We start from the raw sequence: 25,534 nt of genomic DNA on the forward strand, positions 1-25,534 counted from the left end.
TCTTCTTAGGAATTGTTTATCCAATTGATCTTAAAAGTATTATTTAAGGTAGTAAAGTCCATAAAATTCAGCCCACCATACTCATAAGTGTTCCTTACCACAGTTTTCCTAATGTAATGGGTAAGGTTTCTCCACAGAAAGTTGAAAAGCATCTGGTCTATCTCCTTGCTTATTTTACCATCAAGATATAAAGATAGAATGCCATATGTTAGTCTAGAGATACCTTCAGCTTTGGTTATTAGGACTCGGTGGTGCCATGTTTCAGTTTGATAGAGCTGTTACCATTTATATAGAGAGTCTTAATAGCCTTACAGAAAAAATCCCCAAAGCCAAATTTCTCAAGGGAGTGGAAGGAGAACTGATGCTTTGCTGTGTCAAATCCTTTATAAAATCAAAAAATAATATGAAGCTATCCTCAGCTATTAGGTCTGAGTAGTCAAGTATGTCTAATACTATTCTGATATTGTTAGAAATAGGTATGTTCCTCATATAGCCAGACTGTGTTTCATCAATGATTGCATCCAGGACTTCTTTAATTAGTTTTGCAAGTAGTAAGGCTAATATCTTATAGTCATTATTAAGAAGACAAATTGGATGCCAGTTATTGATGAGCAGCACTTATTTTTTAGGCTTAGGTATCAGTGTTATTAACCCCTGAGTCATTGTAGGAGGGAGAACATTGTTTTTAATATTCTCTAAAAAATACCTCAAGTAGGAAGGGAGCTACTTGGTCAGAAAATAATTAGTTACATTCTGACATAATTGCATCAACACCTGGGGATTTATTGTTCTTTAGATGTTTGATAAACTCTATAATCTCTTCGGCTTTGATGGGTTCATCACATTGTTTAGATTCTGTATCACTGATATAGTGACATTCAGTGAGTCAAAAACATATCTGTGGATTCCTAAGAGTACGTAGCGCTATACAATTTTCTGTAAAAATTGCTACAGTATTTAGCGATTCATTTTTGGTTCATCTGTAATAACACCATCAATGTTTAACTAATGGATAGTGTTATTTGTAGAGTGAAATTTCTCAAGTCTAAAGAAATAGGATGAATTCTGTTCTCCCTCCTCAAGCTATTTATTTCTAGATCTAATAAAGGCTCCTTCTGCTTTTAATCTATAAATATTATCCAGTTTATTTAATCTATATATATTATTCAGTTTATTTAATCTATATATATTATCCAGTTTATTTCATCTATATATATTATCCAGTTAACTTAATCTATACATATTATCCAGTTTTTTTAATCTATATATAGTATCCAGTTTATTTAATCTATATATATTATCCAGTTGATTTAATCTATATATATTATCCAGTTGATTTAATCTATATTTATTATCCAGTTGATTTAATCTATATTTATTATCCAGTTTATTTTGTAACTCAATCAGTTCCATCTTCTCCTCCCCCAAGAGGCGGGCTGGGGACCTCTGAGAAAGGGAAGTTATCTTAATGATCACCTTTTCCTCCTCAGCTCTTCTGGTCTTAGCAAGATTACTACCATATTTTCTAAGGTATTTGGACACCTCAAATTTAAAGAGCTCCCAGTTCTTGCAACAATTTTCTTCACAAGCAATTTCCCAAAAGTGTGAAAGCAGATCTTTAACCTCAAACTTAACTATATAATTATTTAATAACGAGCTATTTGGCTTCCAGTAGGATGCTCTACCAAGGTTAGTATCAGGGGTAAATATTTTGATATCAATGTAAATGGCCCTATGGTCTGTGAGGGGAGTAGTACAAATATTTGCAGTTACACACTCACTATCAATACATTTGGATATGTCAAGGCGGTGGGTAACTGGTGAAAGGAGTCAGGCGTAGGAGAGCTGAGATGCGTGGACAAGGTATTTAATTAAAGGAAACACCAGTACAAATACAAATACTATGGTGCTTGAAAAATACCAGTACCACGAAATATACGGGCGTAACATGTCGTGGAAAATTGCAAGATTATGTTATAATGCTTGTAAGATTATATTATAATGCTTGTATTGCATTATAATGGTTGTTTTATTCGACAGAATAGAGTATAGTGTATGTGTTCCACTGAGGATGGGCCTCTATGAGATAGCACTGACAGAGAAGATTTACGATGTCTTTGGGTGATAAAACCTAAAGAGCATTCCAGAGAACATGAGCAAATGTTTCTGTTCTATGCCGTACCAGGGAGAGACGGTTCCCTTTTGGAGTAAGGGGGCCAGACACTGGTCTTTACTATGAAACCTGTTGACACAGCAGTAACTGTCTGCTATGTTTTATAGATATCTTTCATACAAATCTTAACCTTTGTGAACTGTTCCTAAAATCTGTGGTTCGTCAGTGTACGTTGAGAGGGGTGTATCTTGGCTATAAAAGATCTTTGTGCTTTTCTGTTGGTACTTCTCAATGGTTCATTAGAAATAGTGAATTGTTGAAAGTCAAATGCTATTGCAAAGCTTATTATTATTAAAGATGTAGTTTAAGTATAATTCTGACTGGTGTGTAGTTTGTAACTCTCCTCATTTGGTAAAGCAGAAATATGCCACCACAAACAACAAAACCCGGCAACAATAATACCAGCCGTCAGATACAGCCTTACAATAAAACAAACAAGCACACAAACATGGGGGAAACCAGAGGGTTAAATAATGAACATGTAATGGGGGAATTGAAACCAGGTGTGTAGAAAACAAAGCCATAACAAATGGAAAATGAAAAGTGGATCGTGATGGCTAGAAGGCCGGTGACGTAGACCGCCACCTAAACAAGGAGAGGGACCGACTTCAGCGGAAGTCGTGACAGGATAAGCAAAAAATCTATTCTGGACTGTCTGGAACCTGTTTTGTTACTCCTAGTAAACGATCAATCGGACAGAAACCTCTCTTTCCATATATCAATAAGATCAAACTTTTCCATAAAAAGTATTAAACCCAAATTCTGACTGGTTGGCCTACATGGGGGCCATCTATCAGATTAATTATCTATAGTAATGTTAAAGTCCCCTCCTATCAAATAAATAATAACGAATTTGGGAAATTTAGATAACCAATGAAGTATATGTTTCTCTTTAGATTCAAGCAACTCATAACTTTCATGTTTGGTGTTGAACCCGTAGTAGTTTACAGTAATGAGCGTAATGTCATTGTAACTGATCACAAGACAAATAAAGTGACCAAAGGGGTCACATTCCGAGTGTAGAATATTACCACCAAAGGCATTTTTCATTGTAGTGACCCCAGCGGAGCGTTCAGATACATGGGAAAGCCAAACCTCGTTGCCCCACTGTGACCCCAAAAAGTTGGCATCAGCAGAAATTGAGTGAGACTCTTGAAAAACGCAAAAATATGTTCGAAATTGTTCAGCAAATAAAAACAAGGCCTTGCACTTGCATGGGTACCTCATTGCTGTGAGCCTCTCAGATGTTGTAAGAATGCGGGTGGCTCCATGTAGCTCTGCATTGACATGATTGGTTTTCGTAAGCTGAGGGCGGGAGGTCCTGTATAAACACAAACACAAACCATGACAACTTCCTTCCCAAGAGCTTCACGAAGCACAAGAAATATGAATGCCCTGACTTCTGCAGAGGCCATGTCACCGTAAATGCTGCACGGCTCTAAACAGCAGATTTACTATCCCTCTCTCTCATAATTGTGTTGTATAAAGTCCTCTTTCCTGCGGTCTGAGTGTATGTAACTTAATTTAGAAAAGGTATATCCATCTGTGTCTGACCCGGAAAATAACAGGTGCAATGGATATGGTCATTGTAGTTAATTACCACGTTTCTGCCCTGAAATTAGGTTGAATATTTGCTTAATGAAAACTATAATTCCCTTAAGCCCAGCAACCCATATAGTGCTTGACTTCATCTCTCTTGTGAATTATTTTATTTCTCGAGAGCAGGTATTCCCAAACTGGGGGGTCCGCGCAATGCCGTCAGGGGTACTCAAAATAAAAATGTGATTCCATTTTCAAACAGTCCATTTATATTTTCCATCGGGGCTATACATTTGGGTGTTTTTTTTCTCTCGCCTGAGCAGCCTCGTTTCACTGGCAAAAATACAATTAAACCATCTAGTGTTGAGCGAAATAACAACACAATATCAAATACAGGTAGCCTAGTCAAATAATTAACATCCAATCACATTAAAGTTACTCTCTCGTGGGAATTCCATTAATGGTCCATATGTAGCCAAACGTAGCTGCTGGTTATGTTGGTATCTGTACTGATGGCACAAAAGCCATGACAGGGAGACATAGTGGAGTGGTAACGCACGTGCAAGCAGTTGCTCCCGACACCACTTGGGTACACTGCAGCATCCACCGAGAGGCTCTTGCTGCCAAGGGAATGCCTGACAGCTTGAAAGACGTTTTGGACACTACAGTGAAAATGGTTAACTTTGTTAAAGCAAGGCCCCTGAACTCTCGTGTCTTTTCTGCACTATGCAATAAGTGCAGCGACCATGTAAAGCTTTTACAACATACAGAAGTGCTCTGGTTATCATGGGGCAAAGTATTGACACGTTGTTTTTGCATTGAGACGAGAGTTTTGCATGTCTGACCGCTTGCATGATGATGAGTTTCTCACACAACTGGCCTATCTGGGTGATGTTTTTTCTCGCCTAAATGATCTGAATCTAGGATTACAGGGAATCTCTGCAACTATATTCAATGTGGGGGACAAAATTGAGGCTATAATTAAGAAGTTGGAGCTCTTCTCTGTCTGCATTAACAAGGACAACACACAGGTCTTTCCATCATTGTATGATTTTTTGTGTGCAAATCAACTCAAGCTTACAGAAGATGTCAAATGTGATATAGCGAATCACCTGAGTTGGATGCGCAACTCCGCAGATACTTTCCCGAAACGGATGACACAAACAACTGGATTCGATATCCCTTTCATGCCCTGCCTCCAGTCCAGTTACCAATATCTGAACAAGAGAGCCTCATCGAAATTGCAACACGCGCTTCTGTGAAAATGTAATGTAATCAGAAGCCACTGCCATATTTCTGGATTGGGCTGTGCTCTGAGTATCCTGGCTTGGCAAATCACGCTGTTAAGACACTGATGCCCTTTGCAACCACATACCTATGTGAGAGTGGATTCTCGGCCCTCACTAGCATGAAAACTAAATACAAGCACAGAATGGTGTGTGGAAAATGATTTAAGACAGACTCTCTCCAATACAACCTAACACTGCAGAGTTATGTGCATCCTTTCAAGCACACCCTTCTCATTAACCTGTGGTGAAACCATGACTAGAGAGACTCAATGAATACAGCAAAGAGCTGCTGTTTTTATAAGTTAATGTTTAAGTTGTGCCATAAAATGTGCATTCTCCCTACTTCCACTCATGCTACAACCAGTACTGCAGCAGCAATGAATGAGTATAGCAAAGTGTTTTGATAAGCTTGCATTGTTATTATTTGTGGCTTTTAATATCGAGGAATATTTCACTTTCTCTGGTCATAGTAGTAACATGAATTGGTGCATGAGGCAGAAATAATGCAGTGCGATTTGAGTTTCGCCATCTGCAGGAAGACTGTCCTGTTTTCTCAGCAGATTGAGGGAGAGCGGAGGGACGGTGAATACGGTGCGGCACTCACCACTGCTCTCTCCCGCCCCTCAGATTGACCATCAGATGCAGGCTATCAGTCCAGTAAAATAAAAAACGAATTATTATTTTCACTCAGCTGTGCCTCCAAGTAATACAACACATTATCTATTACCAGTGTGATCATATACTTACAATTTTGAAATATACAGCCTACTGCACAAATGTCATTGCTACAGAACTGTATTCAATAGGTTAATGTTGCATAAGCTTATGTTTTTAAGTCATCTTTAAAAACAAAATCTGAGCGGTAGATCTCTACTTGCTTTTGGACTCAGAAAGTGATATTGACTCAGAAAAGGTTGGTGACCACTGATGTAGTTGGAGCTGAATTCCACAAAGCCTGGTCTCTGCTCAACTCCATTGGAGTTCATAAAACACTTCCTTCACCATGGAGTTGAGTTTAGTCAGCTATGATTTAGTGAGTTTATAAAGCATGACAACATACTTGGTGATAAATGTATGTTTGATTGCTATAGCAATATTCATATTGTAAAATAAATAAGATGAAAACTTAGCATCTGTTCAGCCATACATCAACCAGCAATCAAACATTATTTATCAGACAGGTTCCTCAAAACCAAGAATAGACTGGAGTCATCCAGTGACTGGAGGAATGCACATAAGCCAGTAGATGTTGCCCTTTACGCCACACAGAGCAGAAAACGTGCCTTATGCCACACAAATGCAGGGTTGGAGCCTAAAATGGCTGAAATACTTATGGCATACAGTCATTACAATCTGAATCTAGACTATAGTGAGAAGATATAATTGTGATGTAAAATCTCATCTATGTAAAGTGCACATACAAAGAGAGGACTCGAAATGCATTTAATTTATTACCACATAAGTTACAATTCTATTACAAAAACAGAAATTTAACCCAGAAAAAAAAAAATCCTATGCAAAGCATTTTAAAAAAAACATACAGCTGAATAGGTTATCAGACTGACAGAGAGCGAGTGATGTGGTTGTATCGAAGAAAAATTCCTGGTACATACTAGATTACATGTTAATGGAATCATAGCAACTACTACAGTAGGCTGGATATACAGTACCAGTCAAACGTTTACACCTACTCATTTAAAAAAAAAAAAAATAAGAATAATAGCGAAGACATTAAAACTATGAAATAACATATGGAATCATGTAGTAACCGAAAAAAAAGGTGTTAAACAAATCAAAATGTATTTCATATGAGATTCTTCAAAGTAGCCACCCTTTGCCTCGATGACAGCTTTGCACACTCATTGCATTCTCTCAACCAGCTTCATGAGGTAGTCACCTGGAATGCATTTCAATTAACAGGTGTTCCTTGTTAAAAGTTCATTTGTGGAATTTCTTTCCTTCTTAATGCATTTGAGCCAAATCAGTTGTGTTGTGACAAGGTAGGGGTGGCACACAGAAGATAGCCCTATTTGGTAAAAGACAAAGTCCAAATTATGGCAAGAACAGCTCAAATAAGCAATGACAAAGTACAGTCCATCATTACTTTTAGACATGAAGGTCAGTCAATACGGAAAAAGTGCAGTCGCAAAAACCATCAAGCTCTATGATGAAATTGGCTCTCATGAGGACCGCCAGAGGAAAGGAAGACCCAGAGTTGCCTCTGCTGCAGAGGACAAGTTCATTGGAGTTACCAGCCTCAGAAATTGCAGCTCAAATAAATGCTTAACAGAGTTCAAGTAACAGACACATCTCAAATAAACTTTTCAGAGACTGTGTGAATCAGGCCTTCATGGTCAAATTGCTGCAAAGAAACCACTACTAAAGGACAGCAATAAGAAGAAGAGACGTGCTTGGGCCAAGAAATATGAGCAATGGACATTAGACTGGTGGAAATCTGTCCTTTGGTCTAATTAGTCCCAATTTGAGATTTTTGGTTCCAACCGCCATGTCTTTGTGAGATGCAGAGTAGGTGAACGGATGATCTCCGCATGTGTGGTTCCCACCGTGAAGCATGGAGGAGGAGGTGTGATGGTGCTTTGCTGGTGACACTGTCAGTGATTTATTTAGAATCCAAGGCACACTTAACCAACATGGCTACCACAGCATTCTGCAGCGATACGCCATCCAATCTGGTTTGTGTTTAGTGGGACTATCATGTTTTTCAACAGGACAATGACACAACATCTCCAGGCTGACCAAGAAGGAGAGTGATGGAGTGCTTCATCAGATGACCTGGCCTCCACAATCACCTGACCTCAACACAATTGAGATGTTTTGGGATGAGTTAGACCGCAGAGTGAAGGAAAAGCAGCCAACAAGTGCTCAGCATATGTGGGAACTCCAAGACTGTTGGAAAAGCATTCCAGGTGAAGCTGGTTGAGAGAAAAACAAGAGTGCGCAAAGCTGTCATCAAGGCAAAGGATGGCTATTTTGAACAATCTCAAATATAAAATATATTTGATTGGTTTAACACTTTTTTACTACATGATTCCATATGTGTTACTTCATAGTTTTGATGTCTTCACTATTATTCTACAATGTAGAAAATAGTAAAAATAAAGAAACCTTGGAATGAGTAGATGTCAAAACTTTTGACTGGTACTATATATATATATGAAATAATTCAGACAATGTCTTCCCATTACTGACAAATAAAACACCCAAGTTAACTTCAAAAGAATGCTAGATTCCATAATGAAAAACATGATAGAAATAGACATGATTGAATCAAATTGAAGAAAGCAAGCTGTTTTTAGATTACATTTCAGGGAACCCGGCAACACTAAATCTAATCACAGTTTTATCAAATTACAATTAGCTATATGGTCGGTGTAAATACAAAAATAAAAGATCTCTCGGATTGAAAATGGGTGTGAAAAACTAACGTCAATCTGCCTTGTCTTCTATCAATATTATGTATAGATAAGCACAGTTGAAGAATTTAAATTCTAGAAATCTGAGTCTACAAAAAAATTGGCAATACACCTTTCTTACCAAAAAGGCACAAAAACATTTAGATTAGTTTGAAACAATCTAAATGTAAAGACAAAGGAGCAAGAAAAAAAAGCTAACTTCCTCATGGCCTTCAACTCATACAACTAAATTCACCCATTCAACCCACACTTCAAAACATTTAAACTCGGGGCCAGAAAAAAAACAGGGCAGAAAAAAGGACAAAAATAAGTCATACTGGTGATCAACAATTGGGAGAGGAATCATTAGTAATTGTCTTCAGTGTTCTTCAATTCAAGGGATCAGCAGTGACTCTACTCTGAAGTAGTAGAAATACATTGAACAGTGCCCAACTCACCAATCTTTTCACAGCTAATCTCACCATGTACTGGGCCGTCATTGTACTGGCAGCTCCCCACTGGCGTGTTTCATATAGTGCAGGTGCAACGCTGACTCTTGATCAAACCCTTCACCACATTCAAAACACTCCCATTCTTTAGGTCTTTTCTGTTGCACCGCCACATGTGCTTCCAATGCTGTCTCTTCTTTCCCCTCTTGCTCCTCCTCCTCCACTCCCGATCCAGAGGAATCAGAGTTGTCAGAGGAATCAGATCCAGAAGAGTCTGATGAATCTGATTTAGACGATCCCGACGACGACTCCTCAGCGCCAGAATCTTCAGAACTAGACTCAGACCCCGACTCTACTGATCCAGATTCTTCCTCACCCACCTCAATATCCTCTTCTTCTTCCTCCTCCTCCTCTGTATGTTCCTGAAGCATATCTATCACCTCCGCCTCCTCTGTGCTACCCATCCCTGTGAACACCAGCCTCTTCATCTCAGTCACCCTTCTCCTCCCAGCAAACAGGTGGTTCCTGGGTCCCAGTGGCGTCTTGCTGGCCCCGAGGTAGACCCCTACGTGCTTCTTCCGATGCGTGATGAGGTTGCCCAGCTGGGAGAAGTTCTTCTTGCAGAGCGTGCATTTGTAGGGCTTGGCGCCGGTGTGAGTATTGTAGTGGTAGCGGAGCTCAGCGGGCACGCGGAAAGACTTTTCACAGAGGTCACACTTGTGGCGCCTCAGGTTGTGGCCCTGCAGGTGTTTGTCCAGAGAGAGCTCATCCCTAAAGCCCTTAGCACAGGCCAGGCACCAGAAGGGCTTCTGCTTGTGCAGGTCCATGTGGATTAAATACGTCTGCAGGGAATTTAAGTTTTTTACACACTGATCGCACTTCAGAGTGGAGGGTTCCATCGACACGGGAGGCCTGTGCACTTTCAAGTGAGTCACCAGAAGGGATGGGCGAGCAAAGACCTTCCCACAGTCCGGGCACTTGTTCTCTGTGGGTTGTTTTTTTTCTTCTTTTTCATGAGTCTTCTGGTGATTTCTAAACGACTCGAGGTAGGAGTAGACCTTCCCACAGATGGAGCATGCGTAGACCCTGTGGGAGCTGCTGAAGACTGGTTTCTCCTCCTCAGACAGCATGGCGACGCGCGGACGAACTGTGACGATCTCTGATGGTCTGACCTGCCAGGAACTGTCAAAGAACTCTTCGTCTTCTTCATCACCTTCCACGTCTACATCACTGTTCTCTTCGTAATCACAATTGTCATAATTTTTCTGCTTTTTCTCAGGTGCTGCCGACTCCACATTGCCATTGCTCCCGTTCATCTCCAGAGATCTCTTAATGCCCTGTCTTCGTTCCTCCTCCTCTGCCATCGCCTCCTCCAGGACATGCTTGCGCAGGTGAGTCTTGAAGGCCTCCCAGCGAGTGAACTGCTGTCCACAGTCCTGACACCTCATACTGGCTAGTTTCACTGTGGAGGAGAGAAAGGGAGCATAAATTAGGACAATATAGTCCCATGATATTCTTGTACTTTTGCTAAACTTTCAACAATTTATTTGAACTTGTTTAAATCCTTTTGTGAAGATAGTTTGGCAATTCAATCTGAGATAAACTATCAGCAGCATCACCGTGGAATTCAGGATGAAGGGGTTTATTTTTCACAACCAAGATGTTTACACCTATTGACACATTTTGGCATAGGCACAGCACAACCATATAGTGTTTTAAAAAGGTGCAACATGCAGAAATCGCTCTGACATTTCCTGGTTGCTAAAATTCTAATAGTTTGTCTAATTTCAGTGTGTGGCAAAATAAGCTATGTATAGTGTATAGAATCATTGTAACATCTAAACCACTGTGAAATACCTTTTCAAGAACCAGAAATATTGTACTTTCAGCTGTTTGAAGCTGGTATACAAAGCCGAAAGTAAAAGACGCAAAAACAAAGCTTAAGAACAGGAAGCATAGAAATAGCACACAGAACATATCTACCGCCTCTTAGACTTGCTTTCAATGAGAATGACAGCTCTTTAACTCACATTTCTATGTGATTTCGGTCGGGTCTCCCAAAAAGTTGCATATTGCAACTTTAAGTACACCAGAAAATTCAAAAACGTACAGGTATGTAGTTGTTCTCTCCACTGCTAGGATCAATACGCTCAATCACACTCCTTGTCACCTCAAAATATTCTATATTTAGGCTGATTAACAACTAACATGATTGGATATATACTTAATTAGAATACACTGCAAGACTGATCACATAATACAAACACACACCACTGCCACCCCCAACATATAGAGTGAGCTACAAAAGTATTGGGAGTGTGACGCGTTGTTTTGTCTCTCCACTCCAGCACTTTGGACTTGAAATGATACACTACATAAAAAAAAAGTTTGGAGACACCTTTTCAAATGAGTGGATTTGGCTATTTCAGCCACACCCGTTGCTGACAGGTGTATACAATTGAGCACACAGCCATGCAATCTCCATAGAGTAGACAAACAAACATTGGCAGTAGAATGGCCTTACAGAAGAGCTCAGTGACTTTCAACGTGGCACCGTCATAGGATGCCATCTTTCCAACAAGTCAGTTTGTCAAATTTCTGCCCTGGTCAACTAAGTGCTGTTATTGTGAAGTGCAAACATCTAGAAACCACAACGGCTCAGCTGCGAAGTGGTAGGCCACACAAAATCACAGAAGGGACCCGCAGAGTGCTGAAGCGGGTAAAAATCGTCTGTCGTTGGTCGCGAAACTCACTACCGACTTCCAAATGGTTCTAAAAGCAACATCAGCACAATAACTGTTCGCCGGGAGCTTCATGAAATGGGGTTCCATGGCTGAGCAGCTGCACACAAGCCTAAGATCACCATACGCAATGCCAAGCGTCGGCTGGAGTGGTGTAAAGCTTGCAGCCATTGGACTCTGGAGCAGTGGAAACGTGTTCTCTGGAGTGATGAATCACACTTCACCATCTGGCAGTCCGACAGACGAATCTGGGTTTGGTGGATGCCAGGCGATTGCTACGTGCCCCAATGAATAGTGGCAACTGTAAAGTTTGGTGGAGGAGGAATAATGGTCTGGGGCTGTTTTTCGTGGTTCGGGCTAGGCCCCTTGGTTCCAGTGAAGGGAAATCAACGCTACAGCACACAATGACATTCTAGATAATTCTGTGTTTCCAACTTTGTGGCAACAGTTTGGGGGAAGCCCCTTTCCTTTTTCAGCATGACAATTCCCCTGTGCACAAAGCGAGGTCTACACATAGTTTGTTGAGATCGGTGTGGAAGAACTTGACTGGCCTGCACAGAGCCTTGACCTCAACCCCATCGAACACCTTTGGGATGAATTGGAACGTGGACTGTAAGCCAGGCTTAATCGCCCAAAATCAGTGTCTGACCTCACTAATGCTTGTGGCTGAATGGAAGCATGTCCCAACATCTAGTGAAAATCCTTCCCATTAGAGTGGAGGCTGTTATGAATACCCATGATTTTGGAATGAGATGTTCTTCGAGCAGGTGTCCACAAGCATTTCACTACACCGGCAATAACATCTGCTAAATATATGTGTATGTGACCAAAGAAATTTGATGTAGTGTGCAATGCCTGAGGTTAAAGTGCAGACTGCTTTAATTTGAGGGTATTTTCATCCATATCTGGTGAACCATTTAGAAATGACAGCACTTTTTGTACATGGTACCCTAAAATGGGGGGACCCAAAGTATAGAGACACATACAGTACCAGTAAAACGTTTGGACACACCTACTCATTCAAGGGTTTTTATTTTTACTATTTTGTAGAATAATAGCAAAGACAACAAAACTATGAAATAACATATGGAATCATGTAGAACCCAAAAAAGTATTAAACAAATCAAAATGTTTTATATTCTTGAAAGTAGCCACCCTTTGCCTTGACAGCTTTGTACACTCTTGGCATTCCCTCAACCAGCTTCATGAGGTAGTTAACCTGGAATGCATTTCAATTAACAGGTGTGCCTTGTTAAAAGTTAATTTGTGGAATTTCTTTCATTCTTTAATGCGTTTGAGTCAATCAGTTGTGTTGTGACAGGGTGGGGGTGGAATACAGAAGATAGCCCTATTTGGTAAAAGACCAAGTCCATTTAATGGCAAGAACAGCGCAAATAAGCAAAGAGAAAGGAAAGTCCATAATTACTTTAAGACATGAAGGTCAGTCAAAGCAGAACATTTCAAGAAATGTAAAAGTTTCTTCAAGTGCAGTCGCAAAAACCATCAAGCGCTATGAGGAAACTGGCTCTCATGAGGACCACCACAGGAAAGGGAGACCCAGAGTTACCTTTAATATACTTATCCTCTGCAGCAGAGTTACCAGTCTCAGAAATTGCAGCCCAAATAAATGCACATCAACATCAATTGTTCAGAGGAGACTCAGGTGTGACTCAGGCGTTCATGGTCAAATTGCTGCAAGGAGACTACTAAAGGACAGCAATAAGAATTAGAGATTTGCTTGGGTGAAGAATCGCAAGCAATGGACATTAGACCGGTGGAAATCTGTCCTTTGGTCTGATTAGTCCCAATTTGAGATTTTTGGTTCCAACCGCCGTGTCTTTGTGAGATGCAGAGTAGGTGAACGGATGATCTCCGCATGTGTGGTTCCCACCGTGAAGCATGGAGGAGGAGGAGTGATGGTGCTTTGCTGGTGACACTGTCAGTGATTTATTTAGAATCCAAGGCACACTTAACATAGCTACCACAGCATTCTGCAGTGATACGCCATCCCATCTGGTTTGCTCTTAGTGAGAATATAATGTTTTTCAACAGGTCAATGACCCAACACGTCTCCAGGTTGTGAAAGGGCTATTTGACCAAGAAGGAGAGTGATGGAGTGCTGCATCAGATGACCTGGCCTCCACAATCACCCAACCTCAACCCAATTGAGATGTTTTGGGATTAGTTGGACCGCAGAGTGAAGGAAAAGCAGCCAACAAGTGCTGCATAAGTGGGAACTCCTTCAAGACTGTTGGAAAAGCATTCCAGGTGAAGCTGGTTTAGAGAATGCCAAGAGTGTGCAAAGCTGTCATCAAGGCAAAGGTTGGCTACTTTGAATTATCATATATATATATATATATATATATATATATATATATATATATATATATATATATATAAGTATATTTGGATTTGTTTAACACTTTTTTGCTTAGTTAATGATTCCATGTGTTATTTCATAGTTTTGATATCTTCCCTATTATTCTACAATGTAGAAAATAGTCTAAATAAAGAAAAACCCTTGAATGAGTAGGTGTCCAAACTTTTGACTGGCACTGTAGGTGTATAACAAAATGTAAGTACTTGGTCCCATTTCCCTTTCACGCAATGACTACATCAAGTTTGTGACTCTACAAATTTGTTGGATGCATTTGCTGTTTGTTTTGGTTGTTTCAGATTATTTTGTGCCCAATAGAAATTAAATGATAAATAATGCATTGTGTCATTTTGGATTCACTTTTACTGTAAATAAGAATGTTTCGAAACACTTCTACATTAACGTGGATTTTTCCATGATTACAGATAATCCTGAATGAATTGTGAATATAGATGAGTGATAAAGTTAGACGCACAAATATCATGCCCCCCAAAACATTCTAACCTCCCCTGTTACTGTAATGGTGAGAGGTTAGCATGTCTTTGGGGTATTACATTTTTTATTTAACTTGGAAAGTCAGTTAAAAACAAATTCTTATTTACAATGACGGCCTACCCCGGCCAAACCCAGACGATGCTGGGACAATTGTGCGCCGCCCTATGGGACTCCCAATCACAGCCGGGTGATATGCAAGTCTAGCTTTCTCGCTCATTACTCATGATTCATTCAGGATTATCCCCCCCCCCCCAAAAAATTCCTGTCCCAATACTTTTTTAACTGTATGAAAGAAGTGTACCTACTACTGCGTAGGTTATCATTTGAAAGTGTGAAACAATTTAAAAAGATGCACTGCGCAGAAATCCCCCAGCCATTTCCTGGTTTCTAAACTAGTTCAACTAATTTTAGTTTGTGACAAAACAAGCAAGTTTAGAGTAGAGAATCATTGTAACATCTAAACTGCTGTGAAATATCTTTGCCATAACCAAAAATATTGTATTTTCAGCTGGTGTACAAAACTGAAAGTAAAAGACAAAAACTAAACTTAACGGGAAGCATAGAAATAGCACACATTAATGTATCTACCGCTTCTTAGACGTGCAAAAATAAAAAATAAAATAAAACAGAAATACCTTATTTATATAAGTATTCAGACACTTTGCTATGAGACTTGAAATTGAGCTCAGGTGCATCCTGTCTCCATTGATAATCCTTGAGTCCACCGGTGGTAAATTCAATTGATTGGATATAATTTGGAAAGGCACACACACACACCTGTCTATGTAAGGTCTCACAGTTGACAATGCAGGTCAGAGCAAAAAACAGGTAGAGGTCGACTTCGTAGAGCTCCGAGACAAGATTTTGTTGAGGCACTGATCTGGGGAAGGGTACAAAAAAAAGAAAAAACGGCCTTAGTCAGGAAGGTCACCAAGAACCCGATTGTTACTCCAGAGTTCCTCTGTGGAGATGGGAGAATCTTCCAGGACAACCATCTCTGCAGCCCTCCACCAATCAGGCCTTTATGGTAGAGGCCAGATGGAAGCCACGCCTTAGCAAAAACACACATGACAGCCTGCTTGGAGTTTGCCAAAAGGCACCTAAAGGACTCTGCCCATGAGAAACAAGATTCTCTGGTCTGATGAAACCAAGATTGAACTCTTTGGCCTGAATGCCAAGTGACACATGGAGGAAACCTAGCACCATCCCTACGGTGAAACATGGTGGTGGCAGCATCATGCTGTGGGGATGTTTTTCAGCAGCAGGGACTGAGAGAAGTCAGGATCAAGGGAAAGATGAACAAATAAAAATACAGAGATCATTGTTGAAAACCTGCTCCAGACCTCAGACTGGAGCGAAGGTTCACCTTCCAACAGGACAATGACCCTAAGCACACAGCCAAGACAATGCAGGAGTGGCTTCGGGACAAGTCTCTGAATGTTCTTGAGAGGCCCAGCCAGAGACCGGACTTGAACATCTCTGGAGAGACCTAAATATAGCGACGCTCCCCATCCAACCTGAGAGCTTGAGAGGATCTGCAAAGAAGAATGGGAGACACTCCCCAAAAAGAGATGTGCCAAACTTGTAGCGTCATACCCAAGAAGCCTTGAGGCTGTAATCGCTGCCAAAAGGTGCTTCAACAAAGTACTGAGTAAAGGGTCTGAATACTTATGTAAATGTGATTTCTGTTTTTTTTATTTTTTATTATTAATTAGCATTATTATTATGGGGTATTGTGTGTAGATTAATGAGGGAAAAAACAATGTAGTCAATTTTAGGACAATGCTGTAATGTAACAAGATGTGGAAAAAGGGGTCTGAATATTTTCAGAATGCACTATACATATTGCAGCTTTAAGTTTTAACATCTATAATAATTTTCTCAACCATTTCCAATCAACGGTAAACATGACGCGTCATGACTGAAAACCCACTAGAATCTTTTGAGTTAAGCTTCAAGGTCCATTAACACCAGTAACTCAGTCAACACAATTAACCACACAGGAAACTTAACTAGTTTTAACCATTTACTAAAACTCTTCATGTCTGCATTAATAAGACACCAGTAGTAGTTTAAAGGTACAAGGAAAAGGTTACATTGAAATTAGATATCATAAAGGCAATGACTTCAAAAGATTAGCAATAGTCTAAAAACTTTAAGGTTTCATTTAAATCAACAAGGAACATAACTCCATGAACAAATGCTAAATCTGTTTGTTAAATCAAACTCATTACGATAGATACATGTTTACACAACACAGGAAAGTAAAAGAAAAGTAACAATCAACTGTTAGTATTTGGGAACTTTGGTAGTGAAATCCAGGAAAACATTAAATTTTCTAATTATAAATGATACAATGTTAGTGTGGTAATATTTTGCAAAAGAAAACAGACAAAAATAGGTACTAATAATACTATAAACATCCATCTTATATAGACAGGTTAAAGCCAGAACTTGGTTAATTTCTCAAAAGAAAGTCAAGTGCATGTTACTGAAAGTGGGTGACTCACGTTCTCCCCTTGCATACTAAGTCAAGCAAAACAAACTTAAATGAGTGCCTACCTTGACAGACAAATCGCTGTACTTTACAGGATGTAATCATTTCTCGGCATGGAGAAACAGCACCATTTTCTAAATGAAACCGCAGTTACCTAACTTTCTCTTTCTCTATAACTACACCAAGAGGACACATTTCAAATCAGTGGAACTGATAAAAGGAGTTTTTCATTAGACATTTTTACATTTATGTACAGATCCAGTGTGAAATAAAGCCTGAGAACGATAAACTAATGATGTCAAGAGCTAAAGAAGCACTTAGTGGATATATTTGAAATAATGTTAACAGCATTCTATAGATATAATTAGAATAGTCAAATTTACCAAGTCTCTTAGACACTTAGTCCTTGAAAATACCCTGGGAAAAAAAAATGTCCACCTTGGAAATTGAACTTTAGTAGAAAGAGGTGCATAAGTGCATGAAAAAGTACAATTCCACTTCTATCATCTCCTGACTTGTATTAGTTCCATTGTTAATCTAATATGCTCCACGAGCATGTTCAATGTAGTGCTGGTGCAACTCCAACTCTCGACTGAAACGCATTCCACATTCAATGCAAGTAAGGCCATCGGTGTCTCTTGAGGAGACAGCAGTGTAGGGATCTCTCTGCCCTTTGTCATCACCCATACATTCCTGGTGATGGTCAATGAGGTCCAGAATCTCACTGAAGGTCCGGGGACAAAGGGAGCAACGGTAGGAGCCATCGCTGTCGTGTTGAGCCTCGTGTTTATGCAGAGCACCTGGAGATAAAAACGCTTTTCCACAGTGCTGGCACTTGTGGCTATTCTGTGGCCGGGAGGGGGGTGTAGGTAGTGGCTTGAGGGATGACTTCGCCTTCAAATCAGGCAGAGGGACATTGAGTTTAGCGGGCCCTGTGCTTACAGAAGCACTGAGTCTGTAACGAAGCTCTGTTGGTAGTCGCCGGCGGACATCGTCGTGCCAGGCCAGGTGCTGTTGCAACTGAGTCTCAGTCCAATATCCACGGCAGCACAGGGCGCAAGAGTGAGGTCGGCTCTTTTCCAAGTCCTTGTGGGCTCTTAATTGCTCTTCAGTTGGGAAAGCTTTTCCACACTTGTCACATTTGAAGAGGCATTTGATTGTCTGCTCATAGAGGCGGGTTGGTGGAGAGGGTTCCTCTTCCACTACTTCTGCCATTCCTGGATTAACTTCCTGCTTGAGCACTCCACAGATCTTCTTGTGATTATAGAGTGCCCCAGAAGAACTGTATCTCTTCCCACAGTCAACGCAAGGGATGGATTTGAAACCCGGTCGACTTTTCTTCCTTCTGCCAACAGCATTCTTACTCTTTGTAACAAAGTGTTCGGTTTTGAGAACAGTGCCTTTGTTTTCTGTAACTAAGTCCTTACTCTCATTAACCAGTTCATTTTCCTTGGTAGCCAAGGTGTTAATGGCAACAGAGTCCCTGCTCTCAGCCAAAGTGCCCTTGCTCTTAACCTTCTTGCCCTGGGAGTGGGCCTGCCATTTGTGGGCACGCAAGCCTCGAACCTTCAAGAAGCTCATATCACAATGAGGACAATGGTGAAGATTAGATTTAAGCTTTGGCTTCTTTAATGGAATGGCTTCAGACTTGCTGTGTGACGTGGCAGGTTGCTCCGGGACCTCTTCAATGGACATGGTCATGGACTGGTCCCCCTGAAGATCTGCAGACTCAATGGGTTTGTTATGCTCACTTTCATAGTGAGCTGCTAAAAGTGAGCCCTTGACAAAAGTTTTGTTACATTCTGGACATGCAAATTCAGCGTGTGAGGGTTTGCGGTTGCCTTCCATGCTGGTGTCAGCTGCAGGCTCTGGTTCGGCTTTGGTCTGACATGGCGGATAATACAACTGGTGTCGGCGAAGAACACACAGGTAAAAGAAGCCCTTACCACACTTGTTGCACTGAAAAGGTCCCTCATCCACTGACTTGTGCCCAACAGAATTTGTATTGTCATCTTTTATCAGTGACCCAGCAAACTTCTTATCTGTGTGCCATCGTCTGTGAGTGCCAAGGGCTGCATTGGAGATAAAGCGTCTTCCGCATTCTGGACAACAGAATTGGCCTTTAGTTGTTTGCTCTACCTTTTTGGATTGCTTGGGTTCTTCAGGGCTTGCGGCCACTTTCAATTTCAGCTTTGGTTTAACTTTAGACTTGTGACCCAGAACATGAATCCTTTTATGGAAATTCAGTGCTCCTACAACAGCAAAGCTTCTCTCACACTCTTTACATTTGTATTTCAAATCAGTTGTGTTGATTGTGGCAGCTTTCAAGGTTTGGGACTCACTGTTCTCCCTTTGTTCACCACGTTCCTTCTCAGTAACAGATGTAGTAATTTTCTCAGTGCCCGAGTTGTTTGACCGAGTTGTTTTCACAAGGTCTTTGACAATGCACGTTGTCACCTTCTCTAAACCTCCTTTCACTTTGGCATCCAAGCCTCCAATTGCCCTCGGCTTGCCACATTCTTTTCGATGATACTGCAATGACAGTAAATTGTTGAAAAGAGAAAGGCAGGAGGGACATTTGAGCTTCTTCGCTTTAGGAACTATGTCATGTTGGGCAACATCCTCCTTGTAGCTTTTACTGACCGTCTTTATCTTGCCACACTGTTTTTGGTGGGTGTGCAATGAGGATTTGTTGCTGAAATGGGAAAGGCATGTTGAGCACTTCAGCCCCTCTAGCTCAAGAGCAGATTTAGGCGATGAGGCAGAGTAGTCGGTCTCATAACCATGGCTCTTCATGTGGAATTTAAGTGCCTTGGCTCGTGAAAACAGTTTTCCACAATCAGGGCAGCTGTATGCATTCTTCGTCACTTGTTCTACCTGATGTTGAAAAGACTTGATAGGAGGCGGGAGGATTTGAGCATTATGTACAACCTGGTGCCTGAGGAGGCTTGAGAACATGCGAAAAGACTTGCTACAAAGTTCACATCTATGATTCCCATTCTCGTGCTTCCTCATATGAGATTTCATAATGCCTTGGTGACGAAATTTCTTTCCGCATACAGGGCAGGCAACTTTACCACGAACATGTGGAGGGCCATTGACAGAATGTGAAGACACTGTTGGCTCATTCTTCTCCTTTAAATGTGCACACTGAGCTTGATTCTGCTTGTGGTGAGCGTAAGCACCCAAAGACCAGAAGCTCTTCCCACAGCGCTCGCAATAATAAACCTTTGGGCCTAATAAAGTCTTTGGATTAAACACTTCACTTTTAGTGTCTGATACTTCATCTTGGGTGGGAGTTTGAGCGTGGCAGCTTTTGCGGTGGTTGTACAAACTACTGGCATTAGAGTAAGTCTTCTCACAATCTGGACAGGGATGAGCTTTGCTTTTTGGATGCTGTTGCTGATGAGAGTGTAGAGCAGACATGCGTGAGAAACACTTTCCACACACCTCACATTTGAAGCTATTCTTCTGTAGTCCGGCAAGCTGGTAAAATACACTCTTGTGGGGTTTTCGGCCATCGTGTTTTCGCATGTGATTGTGGTACGTTTTGCGATGTGTCGTGTCAAACCCACAAACATCGCACTTGAAAATATCATTTTCAGGATTCCATAGTTTTTTGCCATCTACTCTGTGCCACAGTTTGTGAGAGCGCAAAGATGCAACACTGGTAAACCAGCGGTAACACTCAGGACAGTTAAATCTTTTAGGTGGGTCTTGTCCATGAACCTTCTCCGTTTGAGCTCCTTCACCTGCAAATGGCGGAAAGTCAATTTGTACAATTTTCAGATCAATCTCTGGTTTAGACTTAAGTGTACTAGAGATGTACTCCGTTGGACACAACACAGCATCCATCTCCTCTTTTCCATCCTGGTCTGATTCACACAGTAATTCAAGATCAGGGTTAAGTTCTTGTAGTGACTCTTCTTCATCCCTTACAGAGCCATCTGAGGCACTTATACTGATCACCTCTACATTGACATCATCAGTTCCATCAGCTTCTGCATCCCCATCTGTTTCACAGAAACAGGGGTCTCTCTCGGTCACAAGGGTCTGAGAGGTGTCCTGTTGGTAGACAATGGCCCCTAAAGCAAATGTTTTAGTTTCTGTCTTGTTATCTAGTAATAGCTTATGTTGAGGTAGTGGGGATGTTTGTGTCTGGGATTCTTTCTCAGTCTGTCCAAAAACATCGTTGTGGCAAAGCCGATGGGACTGGAGAGCCGAGGCCCTGGAAAACCGGAGCCCACACTCCTGACACTCAAACGCTTTCTTCTGGAGCTGGCAAACCTGATGAAGGAAAGACTTTGCTGGAGTCTCTTCAGTATGAGCCAAACGCTGGTGCTTGTAGTAGAATGTGAGCGTTGTGAAGACTTTGCCACACTCCTCACATGGAAACCTTTTGCCACCACTACCACCTCGTTTCATATGATAGCGTTGATGGCAGAGCATGCCGGCGTAAGAACTGAAGGTCTTCTCACACTCACTGCAGTCAAATTTTTTGGGTTTTCTCTTAAGCTTTTCAGGAGAACATTTTTCATTGTGGCTAAATCGTTGGTGTGTTCTCAGGCCAGACTGGGCGCGAAATGTTTTGCCACATGAACACCCAAACATATTTTCCTGTGCCCTATCTGTCTGTTCAGAAGCTTTGTTGCTGTCCTCTGTTGCACTGGCGGGCTCCTCTGCGGGTGGTTGCTTCTCTGCACCCCTTTTGCGGGACTTTGGGATTAGTTTGACCTCATGACAACGGCGGTGAGCATCAAGAGCTGATGAACGGGAGTAACAGCGACCACAAGTTTGACACTCAAAGGACTTCTTTTTCAGGTGTGCCAGCTCATGGAAAACTGATTTGGAAGCTTGCTTGTGTGAGCGTGTATGACTGATGAAAGAGCCCATCGAAGTATAGGATTTACCACAGTCTTCACATTCATAGACATACTGCTTAGCCACCACCAAGCCCTGATCATGAGTTGACTGGGGCCCAGCTGTTGACTGGGCCACAGGAGTTGATTGCAAAATAGGAGTTGACTGCTTGAGGGCTTCATTACGGTGTTTGACTTGGTGTGAGTAAAAACCCCTTGAGTCTGCAAATTTGCGCCCACAAAGAGCGCAACATAGTGTCCGTTGGCCCCCACTCTCTGAAACAAGCAAGCCATCCAACTGGGAGTCAGAGTCCAGGCAGATTATTGGGCCATCATGGGTGTGCTCATGTTGATGCTCCTGGTAGGCCGCCTCCTCCCCAAAGGCTTCTCCACAATCCAGACAGCGGAAAAGCCCATCCCCTAAAAATAGAAAGGGGAAAATGGGAGGTCAGGGCGACTCCTGTTGCCAAAGAAAAGAGAAAAGAAAACCAAACAATAACACAAACAGCACAAATGAATATTTTTGTCAGATAATGACTATGTGCCTCCATGTACAATTAGGGCTTGCACAATTATCGTATAATCGTGTAACCAACAATTATGGATGAAGACAGTCATGAAAATTAAAATAACCGTTATAACCATTATTTTTGGTGTGGAAAGAACAGCTGACAGAAGTCAGGACAGCTGGCATTTTGTCCATTTCTGCGGTAACATGGACTAGTCACAACATAATGAAACTTTGTTGCTCCTTGCTGATAAAGCAAGGTGTTGTAGTAATCAAGCCTTGGGTTGCCTAGGCAACACCCCTTCCCCCCTCCCCACAGCAGCACAGCTCAGGAGTGGAGGAGAAAATGTTTGTCTTAAAAAAATTCAAACGATTATAAACGGTTACCATCATCCAAAATTCCATTACTGTCAAAAAGAAACAAGACTTAAGCATATTTTATTACAATGATACATATTATCGTCAAGATACATTTTTTGCAACGGATACAACTTTTGTTTGGATGGACGTATATTTTGACAGAGACATTTTACTTGACAATTATAAACATATTTGCTAAAGTGCATATCACCCTAATGATGGAGAGTCAACTCGTTGTTGATAATATACTTTTGAAATGTAATTGTTATAAAAAGACATATGAATGTGTGAAGCAGCCTAATTTAAAAATGTTTTCAACCTAACTTCTGTATTGGGAAAGTTTGATTTAACCTAAATGTTCATCACGCTTTTCAGATCAGTCAAGTTATCCTATTCACTACTGACCTGTGGACAGAGAAAGAATTGGGATCGTATGACTTCCCTTGAGGTGAATGGAGCCAAATTCAGGTCTACTCTATTGAAAACCCATAAAGTTACCGATATCAAACATTTCATCAGGTCTCAAATAGGAGAATCTCACCCAAATATATTGAATAAAATGATCAAAGATTCACCTATTCAGCTCCTAGGAAAATAAGGTCAGACCTTCTGTTTTGCTTATATGATAACTAGCCTATGACAGAGCCCTTTAAGCCTTATTAATCTTAAACAGTAAACATGTCACCCCCCATGAATGACGCAGCACTTGGGCCAATTAGTGACAATTCAAGCTCAAACAGGACATATGCTTGTTCAAAGTTTGGAATTTCAGTTGATTACTAGTGCCCTCTTTGGGACAATCATTTTAATTGTGTAAATGCCAGATCTATGGAAAGATGCATCATACACCCAAGTTAAGACAAAATCGTGTGTGACTAAATTACGTACAAACGCAGACATATCCATAGTCCCCCCTTCCAATTGAAAGGTGGGTAGATGTAGCTCCATATGGCGACCTGAGTATGGGCGAGTGGGTGTGCCGAAAGGAAAGGAGTGGGTGTGTCGAAAGCACTCTGCTAATAGGTTAGACGGTTTTGATTGAGCGGTGTTTATTCCCTTCCATTTCTTACCACAACTACCATGCATTGATTGAGCTACCATACCGTGAGTACTTCTGTTTTGAAGACAGGGGATTAGTATGAGTCTCATTTCACTGTTTTACACAAATTGTACAGTTTCAGTTCTAAAACTGACGATTGTCTTTTTTTTATTAAAATGACTGATGGCGGGTGTACTGTTTCTTCATGCGTTGTATGCGTTAGCTACCGCAGGCGACCGGACCATGATATCCAGTAGGACGCTTCCTGAGTATCACGGTCGGGTATCAGGTCGACAGGCATGTCCATACAACACAGGTGCACTGGTCGCCGGCTTATCGACTCGTCATGCAGCCCAATCAGCAACGCAAAACGGTCTTGAGCTGCAACATACAGTATCTTCCCTATTGGGCAGCAGCTACCTAATATTTAATCGTGGGGGACAATTAGAGGGCTCTGGCCTACGGGGAAGTTCCAAAACATTGGGGAGGTGATCACGCTAGTCCAGGGGCGTAATCATTAGCCAAACGTTTCATTTTGCAACTAAAACGAGTTTCTAATGGACAAATTGAGGTAGGTCCCGTTTCGTTCGATTCCGCTTAAGGAACGTTTTGCAACAGAATAGGCGTAATAAATATGCCCCAGTATTATTTATCACAATATGACAGCCTATTGGATTTCACGTAACATTGAAGAAACCGTAAGATCAAAGAGTAGACGTTTAACTATTACAGTTTTAATGTAATTCGGATGCTCGACTATTTACCCGTGCTAGCTAGCAACCCTAAGTAACGTCACCGACTACACGCAGTTTCTTAGTCACCACTAGTTAGCTACTTTGCTAGTTAAGAAATGTGAACAAGATAAAAAAAAAAAAAAATGGGACAAATTGACTTATCTGGTCAATGGCTACCTAACAATAACTGCACCCGTAGCTATAATCATGTTAGAATAGTTCGCTTACGTTAATTAGCTAACTAGCAAACATGGATTTGAACATGATGTAGCAATAGTTAACGTTACGTTAGCTATGTTTAGATGATTGTGAAAGGATGGGGTCACTTACCATCGGTACTGTCATCTTTGGCAGACTTGTGGGCGCTGTTTTCGGTCTTCTTGGTTAAATGTTCACTGACATCTTCCGACTCCTGTTCATCTCCTCCCTCGTCTTTGATCGTTACAGCGGAGACATCCTCCATAGCTAACACCCAGCGTGGTGCTTGGTTTGCTGTTACTAGGCCACTGCAACTTGGATCTCCGTTCTTAGTGTTTACCGCCTCTATTACTTAAATTCCCCTGAGTTTTCTCAGAGGGGGGGCTCGTCTAATGCATGCAAAAATAAAACTCCTTTCACGGAATAAACAATGACATGGAGGCCTCGAATGCTGTTCGGAGCGCCTCTTACTCTTCACCTCCGAACTGTTGCTGCAGTGGTTCCGTCCTAGGAAATTACGACAAATGACAACTTCCTTGCCACAGATCTGGCGCGAGAACATCAGCTAATCATGACGCGTTCAAAACAACTGAGAACTGGGTTCAACAACACAAATGGGAACTCGGAGAAAAACGAGCTGGGAAAAATGGTTTTGAACGGTCATCCAACTCGAAATTACAAAACGGGAACTCGGGCCTCTTTCTAGAGCTCCGACTTTCCGACCACTGACGTCATGATTTAACCTCGTTTTTCCCAAGTTCTCATTCGTCTTGAAAGCACCATTAGACCCAACCGTTAGTTCTCTACATGCAATGTAACGGATATTAACGCTTTTTTGTTGAAAACATCAATTTGGTAGACTG

The 25,534-nt window shown here is 41.2% G+C and overlaps 1 protein-coding gene across 4 annotated transcripts; it reads right to left on the minus strand.

Moving 5' to 3' along the window:
- Positions 1 to 6,433: 6,433 nt before the first annotated feature.
- Positions 6,434 to 25,382, minus strand: LOC129857261 (zinc finger protein 208-like). Of its 4 annotated transcripts, XM_055925318.1 has the most exons (3): positions 24,804 to 25,382; positions 8,873 to 10,325; positions 6,434 to 7,934 (listed from the first exon to the last, which is right to left on the minus strand). In XM_055925318.1, the coding sequence occupies exons 1-2, from the start codon at positions 24,934 to 24,936 to the stop codon at positions 8,911 to 8,913; spliced, it is 1,548 nt and encodes a 515-aa protein (XP_055781293.1). In that variant the 5' UTR covers positions 24,937 to 25,382; the 3' UTR covers positions 6,434 to 7,934; positions 8,873 to 8,910. The 4 variants fall into 4 exon arrangements, with proteins under 4 accessions (XP_055781293.1, XP_055781291.1, XP_055781294.1 ...); XM_055925316.1 differs by having other exon boundaries at positions 6,434 to 10,325; XM_055925319.1 differs by lacking the exon at positions 24,804 to 25,382 and adding an exon at positions 15,254 to 15,474 and having other exon boundaries at positions 6,434 to 10,325.
- Between the last annotated feature and the right edge of the window lie 152 nt (positions 25,383 to 25,534).

This window comes from Salvelinus fontinalis, chromosome 6, assembly GCF_029448725.1.
Source record: "Salvelinus fontinalis isolate EN_2023a chromosome 6, ASM2944872v1, whole genome shotgun sequence".
In the NCBI taxonomy this organism is placed as follows: Eukaryota; Metazoa; Chordata; class Actinopteri; order Salmoniformes; family Salmonidae; genus Salvelinus; species Salvelinus fontinalis.